The sequence below is a fragment of the Acanthisitta chloris genome, unplaced genomic scaffold (assembly GCF_000695815.1).
Source record: "Acanthisitta chloris isolate BGI_N310 unplaced genomic scaffold, ASM69581v1 scaffold5892, whole genome shotgun sequence".
Lineage (NCBI taxonomy): Eukaryota > Metazoa > Chordata > Aves > Passeriformes > Acanthisittidae > Acanthisitta > Acanthisitta chloris.
In genome coordinates, this window is record NW_008660926.1 from 42,250 (window position 1) to 55,264 (window position 13,015).

At 44.1% G+C, this 13,015-nt stretch overlaps 1 protein-coding gene across 1 annotated transcript in view; it reads right to left on the bottom strand.

Annotated features, from left to right (window-relative positions):
* Nucleotides 1-12,428: 12,428 nt before the first annotated feature.
* Nucleotides 12,429-13,015, bottom strand: part of SLCO3A1 (solute carrier organic anion transporter family, member 3A1) — a gene marked incomplete at its 5' end in the record, with an annotated part of 110,771 nt that continues 110,184 nt past the window's right edge. Inside the window, one exon of the mRNA XM_009070005.1 lies at nucleotides 12,429-12,808. Coding sequence (XP_009068253.1) covers nucleotides 12,429-12,808 — 380 coding nt within the window. The remainder of the gene's footprint in view (nucleotides 12,809-13,015) is intronic.

Below are 13,015 nucleotides of genomic sequence, written 5' to 3' on the forward strand. Positions count from 1 at the left end.
TGTACTCAAAAGCAGTGGGACATGGGCAAGCTCAGCCCCTGAACATGGTACTCCCAGTCTGAGGATAAGACCAGCTCAAGCATCATGATGGCAGCATTTTCCCATCCCCTGCTAGGAGGACCAGGGAGGGAAGACACAAATTTGCACAAGAGCAGACACAAAGCCAATTTTAAAACCAATTTTGGCCTCAAACTAAGAGGAAAAATGCACCATTAGCTTTGATTTTTAAATACATTTGTTCTTCTCTCAAAGACTGGATCAATGGAAAAAGGAAACTGAGCTAAGGATAACCCTTTACTTGCTTAGGAGTGGGATTTATCCTCATGCTGCCTGGCAAAAACTTGACCTGCTGCTGGGTGACTGTGTGCTCTTGCAATTCCCTTACAGCAGCTGTATCTGCTCCCATGTCCCTGGTGACCACCAGGCTCGTCAGCCTCTCAAAGTATTTTTCTGGTGGGGTCTGGGTTGGCATGAGGCATCTGTGAAAAATTCCAGACGGTCTATGTGCACTTGTGTTTCAAAATAGAACAAAACATTGAATTTCAGAATTTCCACAGAAGTGTAATGTTAAGCAGAAAATATTGCTTGAAGGCAATCAAAACATTTCATTTTGATAAAACTCCAAGTACTCTAATTTATTTTATATGCTGAGAGAATTCGAGCTACAGTTTCCAAAAGAAAAACTCTAAATGCTCCAATTCCAACAAGACACTGAGCTCATTGCCTTTTGTTTGAATGAAATGCCACTGAAATGGAGATACTCCCACAAAAAGTCTTAATTTTAAGGAAATGATGTTTTTTTCCTCAAGGGGAACATTCTGACTGGCTATATTTAGCAGTTTGGTTTTGCACTTTGCCTGTACAGCCCAAAGGTGTTTGTGTGGAAGGACAATTGCCACATCACAAAGAAGCTGAGATTCACCACGTTACAGAGGAGATGCTGAGGCTCCTCCTTGTGCTGCTGGTTTGGCTCATAAAACCAAGGGAGGTCTTGATGTGCAACACCTCTTTCAAGCAGGCTGAAAAGATTAGTCATTTTTCTCTCTATTATCCCTCATTTATTAGCCTCCATCTGGTTACTTTTAGTATGGATCACAGGCACTTCTGCTGTTGAATTTGCAGAGTGCTTGTCTCAGTTTTGGGTCATGTGGTGTCAGGGACTGGAGCTACCTCCACAGCACAGCTCATGGATTGCAGCATCACTTGGAAATGTGCTGAAAACTTTCCCTCTGCCCTGTACACAAGCAGCCTTACACCAGGTGCCTGTATTTACTGAGCTCCATGTGCAGCTCTCCCTGCTCCTGCTTGACATAAAGTGTCCTTGGCCTTGCAGAAGGCAGGGAGCCCATTCTGGAGCAGTGAATGAGGAGGATGTCTGATGCCACTACCTTGCACTAGCCATGTGAGCCAGGAACCATCCCTACAGGCAGCTGGGGGTACAAATGGAAGAGCTGTGCATCAGAAAGCAGCTGCCTCTTCAAGAGCCACCACTTTCTCCTGGTTAGGAGATCTCCATGATGAGAAATAGCTGCTCAGGGTCAGCCAGGACACAAGCTGCAAACAGCTCTGAAGACAGACACTTCCTGGTCCTGTAAAGCATAAACCCACACTCCTGCCTGGCCTGTATTTGTCACAGGAGTAATGGGAAGCAAGAGACAATGGATAAATACCTCACTTTGCCTTGCCATGAACAACACGGGATCTGTCTCTCTTCCCTGACTGGGTGAGCAAGGCTCTTCAAACAAGGCTTGTGGTATAGAAGTTCACAATTATAAAGACATGTTTCAACCTTCCCATATCCACTCCTGACCACCAGATTGCAACTTGCATGATCCTCACTCCAGTCCACACATGTCCCAGGGCACACTCTGGTTGCAAGCATAGGAACACCAGCATGCAAAGCCAGTTACTCTTTCAAGCCTAACAATTACTTCATGCCATTCAGCCAGCTCAGAAGCACCATAGAGATCACCCAAGGCTTCTAGAGCTGAGCAAACTTGGTGCAGAGCTAAGACCTTCTGCTAAGAACATTCCTAGAGACACAACTACCTTCTTAGCTTGGAACTCCATAGACTTCACCGCAAACTGTTGTCTTAGACCCAGTCCAGGTTGGCCCTGGGAAGGCTTCCAGCATCACACCCTCTGGGATGGGCACCACAACACAAAGACTTACCCAAGGTCCTGGGACAACAAGGAGAAGATAGATCAGAGAGGGCTGAAGGAGGCAGATGAACTGATGCCATTGATATGACCCATCTGTGAGTCCTTTCTAATTAAAGCAGGGCTCACAGCACAGCCACACACAGCCCTGTTGCTAATTAGGGAGGGCTGAGCACTGACACATTAACCTCCTGGTCTCAAAACATTAACTTTACCAGGTGTAATATCTTCTAGGTGACATAAAGGTTAATAATCTGCATCCACAACAGAATTCAGCTCGGTAAATACCCAATTAACCAGGTTCTGTCAGAGGTAGCAGCAAAAATGCAAGGTCTAGGACAGCTGAAGGGAGGCCCTGAGCAGCTGTGTGTGCTGTGTGGGGGACAGTGGGGACCTGCAAGGAATGGCCAGCAGAGCAAGTGGGAATGATGCCTTCAGAGGGAGCCTGCACAGGCTCCAACACCAACAGTAGTTGAGCTGAGGGAGAGCAATAAAGTGAAATAAATAAAAGATTCTTCGCTGTCAACATTTAACAAAACAGTTTTCCAGCCTTCCTACCTCACTCTTGAAACATTCTCCAAAGCTTCTGTTGTTAGAAAGTGAATTCAAAGCAACAGTGGTTGGATTCAACTTGTTTGTAGTAAAATGGGTTTTTTTCTCTGACTTTTAATCTTTGTTTTGCCCTCTGCCTTGCAGAAGAGGGAATGATAAAAAATGGAACAAACAAGGAATAACTGAATATTCAGCTCAGTTGGAATGTAATTGCCTCGTTTAGCATCATTTTGTAGAAGCTCAGGAGAAAACCACTCTTTTCATACAAAATATTTGAAACACTGAAAAATAATGGGTCAAGAAAGTGCTTACTTTTATTCTGACCAATGCAGCAGCTGGAACAAGGGGAAGTGGGTATCGCTGAGTTCTCAGGAATGTGTCACCCTCTGGGCCTGATCTCACCACACCAGACATGTTGGTGGAGATGCAGAAGCCTCTGCAGCTGCAGGGGCTCAGGGTGCTTTGCAGGGCTCAGCCACTTCACTGAGCTGTTGCTATTTCAGCTAAAAGCATTTTTTTTTCCCCTTCACAGCTGAACTGACACAAAGAGTGTCAGACACATTCGTCACCACTGAGACATCCAGCATTTTTCCTCACTGCTCAACTCATGTTCTCTCTGAGCTCCTTCTCATTTTACTGTCTTCCAGGGGCTCAAGTTCCTCCATTCTGCAAATATCTAGGATGTCCTCATTCTCCCCTTCCTTTCTCCATTAATTAAACTTCATCTTGCCCTTTCCAAAAACCTGCCTTACCTTCTCTGTCACAACCACTTCTTTGTGGGGACCTCTCCTCTGAGGCCACTGCACATGCCTGGGAACACATCCACCCCCACTGTCATTCCTACCAAACTTTCAACCTCAACACTGAACCTCTAACCCAAAGTCTCAACTCTGCCTGTACTGGAACTGAAAGCTTTCTGGGACAGTCAGAGGAGCAGCACAGCCAGCCAAGCTGTGAGAAGCAAAGAGATCATCCAGTGAGACAGCAGAAGAATGAAAATAGTGTTTTTAATATCATTTACAGCAAACTTACAGTATGTATTTCACATCACATATTTCTAAACTGCTCATCTGGAAAATATAAGCTGCAAAAATACAGAACACAGTACTCAAAATATATCGAGCATGTGGTTTCTCTTTCTTTTTTTTTTTTTTTTAAATTTTTTAAAATCAATTGTACAGTGAAACATTTCCTTTTCCAAACCAGGTTTTGGTTTATTTTTGGAAGTCCTGCTAAACATCTGCAAAACTACCAGCAGTCAAAACAACACACTTCAAAGACCTTTCTGAGGGCCACTGTACCTTAGGCACTGTAGGAAAAGATAACCCACAGCCCAAGGCAGGGGCAGTGACACATGTGCTCATCCAGGTCCCACACACATTGCTACAGACCATCTGGGGAGATGTCCTGTGCAGGAAGAACCATTTCCACCACCAACCACCCACAAATGCTGCTCTGTGCAGGTGACTGTGAGGGACAGCAATGGTATGAGGGACAAATGTCATGGACTGGTCTGGTATGGAGGCAGATAGATACTCCTCCAGTGTTGTGGACTCTCACAGAGCTCTGCAGGGGAGTTTTGAGCCATAGGTGTAACAAACTGCTTGGGGTGGTCTTATTTCCAACAAGACAATCAAATGGAAGCACCCTGAACACACCAATGGAAGATTACATCCACACACCAGCTGCAAACACTGAGCTTCTGAAGCCTGGAGAAACTCCCACCACCAACCCAGTTAAGAGACGCATCAGGATTCGGAGGTGACGTGGCAGACCTGCCTCATGGAGATGTGTTAATTTTTTTATTACACCATGGAGAAACAGGAGGATGGAGAAGGGAAGGGGTTAAGGGACAAAGTAAATTCTTAGTATACTTAGTAGCCAAACCACCAAGCCCCTCAGTCTCTGCCAGAGACACAGAAGAGCCAGCTGGTTAAGAACAGAACTTTCCCCAATCTGCTTTGAATTTTAAACTCTCAAATTTGCTAAGCTGTAGCTGCTGCTAAGGGATCTCAGGGGTGGAGGATAACCAGGTTACACAGGCAGGGCATATGCTGCTGGTCAACCTCTGCATCAGGAAAACATGCAGAGAACTCAGCCAAACTGAAACTTTGCTTTTCCTTCACCATGAATGAAGCATGGCCAAGGACTGGCTGGGCAGCAGTCACTTCTGCTCACAAACCATGTCAGGAGCTGCTCTCCTCCTGCCTGTTTAAGCTGCCCCCACTGGTGCTTGGGTCTCATCTACAGAGGGCAAAAGGAATCTTAAAATAGTCTTACTGCAAACATTTGCCATCTAATGCCATTTATGCATTGCTAACTCACACAACTCCAAATGTCCCCGTGCCTAGAATGTGATATAAATACATATAAGCAGGGAAAAAAAAAACATTTCTGCAGACTGCATTTGACTTGTATCAAAATCCTAATGAACACCACATTTATTGTACTTTATTTACATGGTAGTCACGTATAATATAATACAATACAGCGTTCCATTTGCAGTGGTAGGCACTATGGGTTTTAAAAGGTCACAGCTCTTCCCCTGCTCCCATCCCCACCCCTCCTCCCTACATATGTGGTACCAAAGTGAACCAAGAACTCCCTGTTGTGCGGTCCCAGTGCTGCTCCAGTTTCCCACTGAACCTGCTCTGAGACAGCTCCTTCCCAAAAGTAGGTGATGGAAGCTGCTTTCATGTGCTAACATGGAGACTCCCAAAATTGGTTGGTCACAGACCATTGGCAGCCCTTAACACTTGTCAGGGCAGTCCTGCACAGCCTCCTCACCATGCTTTGCACCGAAAACATCGTGAAGGCAACGTGGGGCTGTAGACAAGCTACAGACCCTGAGCACAGCGAATAGGCCACCCGCGATCACAGAGCACCGTTCGGTCCTGCTGCGCCTAAGACTTTAGGAAAACAGCTGTGAGTCTTCAAGGGGGATCGTCCTCCTCCTCCCATCAGGCAAGAAGCATTGCGGGTGAAGAACAGGGATCATTTCATCCTTTCAAGTTCACAGTTAGAGTTGTGAGGCACCAAAAACATAGCACTGAGATGCAGTTTGCATTGAGGGGTAAATGCACTGGTATTTGTGCGATGCCATACTGCAAAAGAAAAGGGGTTTGAAGGGCTAAGATACACATGGCAGGGAAAGATGCCTTTTGCTGTCCTACCAATGGGCAGTTCAGTTGGGAAGAACTAAGATATGTTATGCCATATGCAACTCTCCTGATTCCCGAGAGGTTTTTGCTTCTGATCCAAGAGCTGTGCAAACATTGCACATAAAATTTACACCACCTGCTTCACCTTAATACCAATTTGGTTTTGTCTGGGTTCATACCCTTCTGGTGTTTGCTCTCAGTAATTACTCAAATGAATGTGTTAACTGGTAGGAACACTGGGAGAGGCTGAGAATTTCAAGCATCTGTGAGAGAATATTCCTGGAAAGTGGACTGTGAGTTGGAAGCCAGTGCTTTGGCTGTCCTGGAGCAGTGTGTGTCCAGTGGCACTCAGCCCACTGGCACTGAGCAAGGATCCTCTTACTCAATTCCTAATCACATACTTTTGGACTAAGTATTTGTACTGATGAGAAACCCCTTGGAATTTTCTAAGGAACTCAGGGAGCAGAAACATCCCCCATGATTTCTACATCCAGCCAGAACAAACCAATGTGTATGAATTACAAGGAAACTTTTCCAACCCCTCCAGATCACAGATGACATGCAGAAACAACCTTGCAAATACACTGGAGGAATTTTGTTGGTTTTCTCAGCAATTCACAAGGAAAGAATAAAAGGGAAAATTCATTCATGAAGTTGCTGTTAATTATTGGCTGAGTTGGAGCTGTCAAGTTTCTTATTGCTTTCTGCCATTTGCAGACATCGACTTTGTGTAGAACAAGCCAAGCACTACAAACTGTCAGGGTATGGCTAATCTTTTCCTTTCTGGGTGGGACATCCTGCTCTGCCACACTTAGTCTGAACACAGTAGGGAAACATCATAAACTCATCATATCCCAAAGACCCCATCCCTGGGGTCACTCCATTCCTCAGACAAATAGACTGAAGCAAGGTTTTGACAAGCAAAACAGCATAAACACCACAAACATCCTACAGTCCTACTCTTGCAGTTATCTAAATGGATTCTTCTGTCCACATGGCTTTTCCTGAATTCCCTGTGTCTTTTTGGGACCAGGGGATGCTCATAGCTGAGCAGCTGTGGCGACATTGAAGCTGAAAGAAAAGTAGTCTATGCTCATACTCTGTCACAGAAAACACCAGTATTGCTTCTGAGCAGACAGAGCTGCCTTCTGCTCCTCTGGATTCAGAGAACAGACAATAGCCAAAGATTTTCCTTGGCATCACTAGTTAATAAAGAAGTACCTCACGCCTAAGAACTGCTGAAAGGCCATTTTTCAGCAAAGCAATTGTATTAAGACTCAGATTGGCTAGAACTGTCAATGGAATGAGAGAAAACATCATTTTTCAGCCTAGAAGTAATGGATTTAGTGTATATAAGCAGAACAAACCATAATGTTTTGAACATATGTAACACTAAGTGAGACCTGCTGGCAACCCAGGTGAATTTAAATGCCACTCAGTAACTCTGAATATATTGCACTGACTGGGTATAACTGAGCTGTGCTTTGCCATTAAGGGGAAGAAAGAACTGTGGCTGGGGAAAGGAAGCTGATGGCCAGTTTGGAAGAAATGCCCACAAACCATGGGCCTGATGGAAGTAAGGCTAACCAGGCATGCAGAAGGGTGGATAATCCTTTCAGGGACACCCAGGGGCTCAGTCACCATGCCCTGGTTACTCCTTTCCTCCTCAGATCCGTCTCAACCATCAGATAACCACGGCTGAGCCTGGCTCACACCAAAGGCTCCCATCACATGATTGTCCATCTTAACAAACTGCTGCCTATGTCCCTACCAGTTGTATCTTGGCTGCCTGTCTCCTGGACTTCCTGCCAACAAAACAGGTGAGTCACAGCAGCAGCGTGGGATGTTGGGAGAGATGAACTCAGACTTAGGTAAGAAAAGCCAGAACTCCTCATGCAGACAGAGCAGGTCAGTATTATTGCTTATATTCAGGGGTGCTCTGCCCTGTGTACAGACAACCTGTGAGCTTTGCATGCAGCAATCAGAACTAGAGAGAGAATAACAACAAACCTGTTTCTGTCGGCAAACATAGTTCACATGAAATTAGGGGGATAGATGAGCATGGCTGTGTCTAAAGGCAGAGCAGGAATAAGTCTGGAAACCCTTGTGAATAAAGGAACAAAGCTGTTATCACATCAGTCCAGTGAAGCATTTGCATGTGTCTTTAATACTGACAATTCCCTGCTGTCACCTGCCAAGAATGAAACAAACATCACACTAGGAGTGTCCAAGTCTTTAGAAAATACTAAGCCAAAGACACCCAGCTGTGACAAACTCTCATATGGCAGAAACAGCTGTGGCTGATTCAGGGGCTAAAGCTTCACAGTGCTGGTAGCCTTCAGGTTGTCTTGGATTGGCTGTGGAGTGAAATTGCTGGTTGTGAGATGAAGTTGCCTTTCTGTCTCCCAGGACCTCATTTAAGGAGAAAAAATGTGTGTCTGGCTGAGACACAAAGGTGAACCCGAAGTCCATTACCTCCAACAGCAATGTGATGAACATAAAACTCAGATGGGAATAGGAGAGACTCCAAATCTCACTCATTCCCTTAATTTTAGTGGGTTTTTTTTTCAAGGAACAAAAAGTCAATGCCTCTCAGCCATTTGGAAATACTCCAATTACTTTCCAAATGTCTGCAGACCATCCGTTCAATTCGGAAGCATTTTGAAGCATAGCTAACTCAGCTAAATCCTCTCTGCATCTTTCCCTTCTCACCTTCCAAGCAAGGTGAGACCCAACCAAGATTAACAGCAGCAGCACCGAGGAGTTCAGTGCATCTCACAGGGGTATGGCAGGGGGAGGTCCCTGTTAGTTTCATTCCCAAGGAATGGAAGGTTTGGGATATTCAAGTGATAATACAAGTCATGGCCTTTTCAGTCCCTCTCTACATCCAAGATGTGCTGAGCAAAGTCAGAAAAATGGATGATTTCTATATGTATACAAAGAAGGTTCTGGAAATGCATCCCCCTCTTAACAAGGATGTAAAGAAACCAATCCTAGTGTCATCTGCACCAGTTTTAGATTGGGGTCCCCTTTTAATTCCACCACGGCTACGCCAAGGTGGGATCTGTGCAAGGGAAAGGAAACCCCAACCTGAAGTCATGCAAGGCCACTGGGCAATCCCAGAGAGACTGCTGAATCTCAAGTAGTTTATTCTTTCCAACATCCCATTCCTTAGCAGAGAGCCACGCAGGGAACACAGTGCTTGGAAATGACAAGATAACATTTCTGCTGAGACTGAGGTCTCAACAAACCCCTGAATGTCAATGCCCTTGAATATGGGGGAAGAAATTCCACCGCAGGATCTGCACTGCACAGCTCAGACTCTGCCCCTGTTTCTGTTCCCAGGAATAGGCATTTTTCTATCTCCATCCTTGTTCTTAAGTTTCCTGCACGGTTAAGGCAGTTGTGGGATGGAAGTGAAGTGCTGACAGGAGAAGGCCCATACTGCAATTTGGGAAGCAGGAGGATGTCTGACACTCTACATTTCTTATTCTATAATAGAAATTGGGTCGCAGGCAAAACCAGCTTGTGGTTTTGAAATCAGAAAAACCCAAATGCCTGCTGGGATGGATGAAGGTTTTGGTCTGTGCATTTTCTTTAAACTAAAGCTCTGTTCTTAAATCTGCACCAAAGCACTGACAGTAAAGCCCTTCATGGTGCAGACATGGGACACAACCTTGAAAATAAAAAGAGTGGGATGGGGAGGAAGCTTTTCACAAGTCAAATTATCAAAAGAAAGAAAATAACAATCATGCAGGAATTTCAAGTTACAGCTTAAAAATAACCTAAGTAACCCCATTCAAATGTGTCTCCCATACATATGAAGAGAGGAGATCAAATGAAAAAAAGTAAACAATAATAAAAATGAAAATGTTACGTGCCCTGGAATCCTGTTTCTATAACTCCAGTCAAGGGAGACTTTTGACTGTACCAACAAACACCAGGAGCTTGTTTTGCATCATGTCAGCATGCTATTCTCCTTCACCTTGGACTATCAGAGGGGAAAATAATGAAACTGTGAAAGGGGTTATAGAATTTCAAGCAATCAGGCTTTTAGAAAGGTTCTATTCTGTGACATTTGTGTTCAAGTCTGAATGTGTGTGTATGGTATAAAATTATGAGCTAACATTTGAAAAGACAGCAGTCTAAGTAATAAATTTGCAGAATGAAGAGAACTGTACAGAACGATTTCAAAGGCTCATACTTGACAATTATATATATTTTATGAGACAGTTATGCACCCTGTGCCTTTTTTAAATTCATTGTTTTATGGATGCAGTATCTCTATTTTAGCAGACAGGATATACTAAACCAATCTAATGGTCTAAAAAGCATCATTTACCACCCAACGTAACAATGGCACTGCATAGCTTAATAATGTTTTTTTTCCTTAAACTCCTTCATCAATCAAGTGATTCTTAACATGGCTGAAACCCAAGAATCGAATATCTGCAGTTACAATGTTTGTTAAGTATTTGGCACAGTGGAGTTTTTTTGATATACCCTTGTTTTTTCTGCCCTTATTGTTGCTGAACATATAATGCTGTGCATAAATTACAAACACACATGTAAAGTCAGTCAAGTGGAAGCAGTTTGATACCCCACACCCATGTTGCAATGCCCAGACAAGAGCAAAGTCTGCTTAAAAGGTGTTGAACATGAGTGGCAAGTTATCAACCCTCTGCAATTGTGCCAGCTCTGGGGTGTCCACTGCCAGCAATGGACAAGGACGTGGGGAAGATCAGCCCCTCCACCACGGAAGTGATGTCCAGCATTTGGTTCAACATACCAGGTAACTTCTCTAAACATCTGCAAGTTCACAACAGCTTCAAATTCAAACAAAAAAAAAGGAGCTTTTTATTTTGATGCTAACCCTTAAAACCCTTCTGACATTTAGTCCATTGGAAATGGGTCTGGTTCCTGGGGAAAAAATCATCAAACATCACCAATTTGTATTGCTTCCCCGCAGGAATCTTTTGGAAAAGAAAAATATGCATGCAAAATAAACCTGACCCCCACACTTGTAATGGGATGAAAGCTTCCCCATGAGTTTTGCAGGCTTAGATAAGACTGCACTGCAAGAGCCAAGCCAAATCTGCTCCTGCATGAATGCATCTCAGGAAGCTGAGTGAAAGTTCGAGTTGCTCATTGCTGGCCACTCTCTGCTCCCATAGCCCAGCCTTCCAGGGAAAACGTGGTGTCCAGGAGGGGAGGTTATTCCACCTTCCTCTCACAGCTTCCACTGAAGTCAGAGGAATTTCTCAGGTGAAAAAAAACCCCAAACCAATTGTAAGGGTTGAAGGATTAAGGTCAGTATTCCTTTCATCTTGTACACACACACACGCACACACACTTACTTTAAAGAAAACATCCACCACACAATTTCTAGATTGCAAATTATATATATATATATCTTTAAAAACTGGAGAGAACATAAACAGCCTCTCCATATATATATATGTATTCACTGAGTCACATAGAATATGAAAAAAACTATATTATGTAAATCATCATATTATCTATAATTCTCCAACTGACAATTGTTCTTATAGAGACACAGTGCATTTGTTCTCTGTTTTAAAAACATATTATGTGTCTTCATTGGCTTGGTAGCATATTAGAATGAAGGCGTATGGATAAAAAACGCAGAGGATTAAACAAACCCCTTGAGTCACATTACGTTTGGGTGAATTAAACAGGATCCTTCCCCAAACTAGCATAAATAAATCCTCCCTATGGAAAAGTGTCAGCGATTTAAGGGTTAACATAGAGTTGAAAATAATTTTTAAAAAAGATCTTATTAGAGGACTACACAGATAAGTATTTGGAACTCATCCCCCTTTAAAAATGACAGCACGTTTGGCAAGTGTGAGCAAATGTCTTGAACTCTACTGGGTTTGAGATCTGAGCGCAGCTATTCACAGACAGCCACAAAGCTGCAATCTGTGAATAAGCCTGGGCTGGAAGGACTTGGATACTCCTGACAGCATTACTCGCCACTGGGAAGGTTTCCAGCAGCTTTCAAGGTATTTATTGTGGACTCGTGGCTGGTGACAGAGTGTGACTGGTGGAACGACTCCAGCACTGCTCCCTCTTTGCTATCGCAGAGCGCAGTGCGTTTGAGCAGCCCCAGACTGGCCAACCCTTCAGCCCAGGCTGTGGGGCCCCACTCGTCCCCAGGACCCTGTTTGCAACTGCAAACACCTATTGCTGTTATCACCTTGCTTTCTCTATGCCTCATGCCCAAGCCTGTCTGTGTGCTGAGCTCTTCGATGGACCTCTGCAGATTCCCTCCTTGGAAGCTCGTGCTGTCACCAAAGGGGCTGAACCCAGCCACGAGGGCTCCCTGCCTCCTCCATCACCCCACAGGATGTCACAAGTGATGCCATTAGAAGATGTTGTTCTCAAGAATCCTGGCTGGGTTTGACTTTGAAAATAAGTTTCCTGTGTTGCTGTTGTTGTTTTGCAGTCGTGTTTCTTCACTCGTGCTCTCTCCTTGTTTTTTTATTAAAAAGGACCCTTGTATTATGAATATAGTTCACCCCTCCACAGTCACTATAAAACAGACTCCATATTTTCACACCACTCATGATCTTCAAGGTTATAGATAAATTTTGTCCTATGTGGTTGATTTTGGGGCACAGAGTCCCGCCCCAGATTGTCTAGGGTGAGAGTAGAGGCAAAAAACTCACTAGTGCTGAGACCACCTTCGTGGTTCTTGATGTATCTTTTATAGTTTTTCCTCAAGCACTGCCAGGTGGTTGTGTACAAGATGAATGCAAAAGACTTCAGGGCTATAGCAATACTAACATACAGGTATCTATAGACCACGTTGTCGTACAGTGCACAGGCTCCTTGCTCGCCACAGAACGTGCTCCAAAACAGACATGTGGAGTCAATTCCAGCCCCAAAGATCAGCGGAGGTGGGATAAAACCTGTCAAAATAAGAGAGACAAATCATGCTTTTATGATCCTTATGATAAAGAGAGAGGACGTGACTGCAGTGAATGGAAAGAGGGTACTTTATCAAGGTTAATGGTCCCAGCTGCAGCCTGTGATTCTAATTCTGAAAGTTCTAAATCAACCTAAACGAAGTCTGTGGATGAGTTTTTTAGCTTGGACTCAACATCTACAGAAGAGAT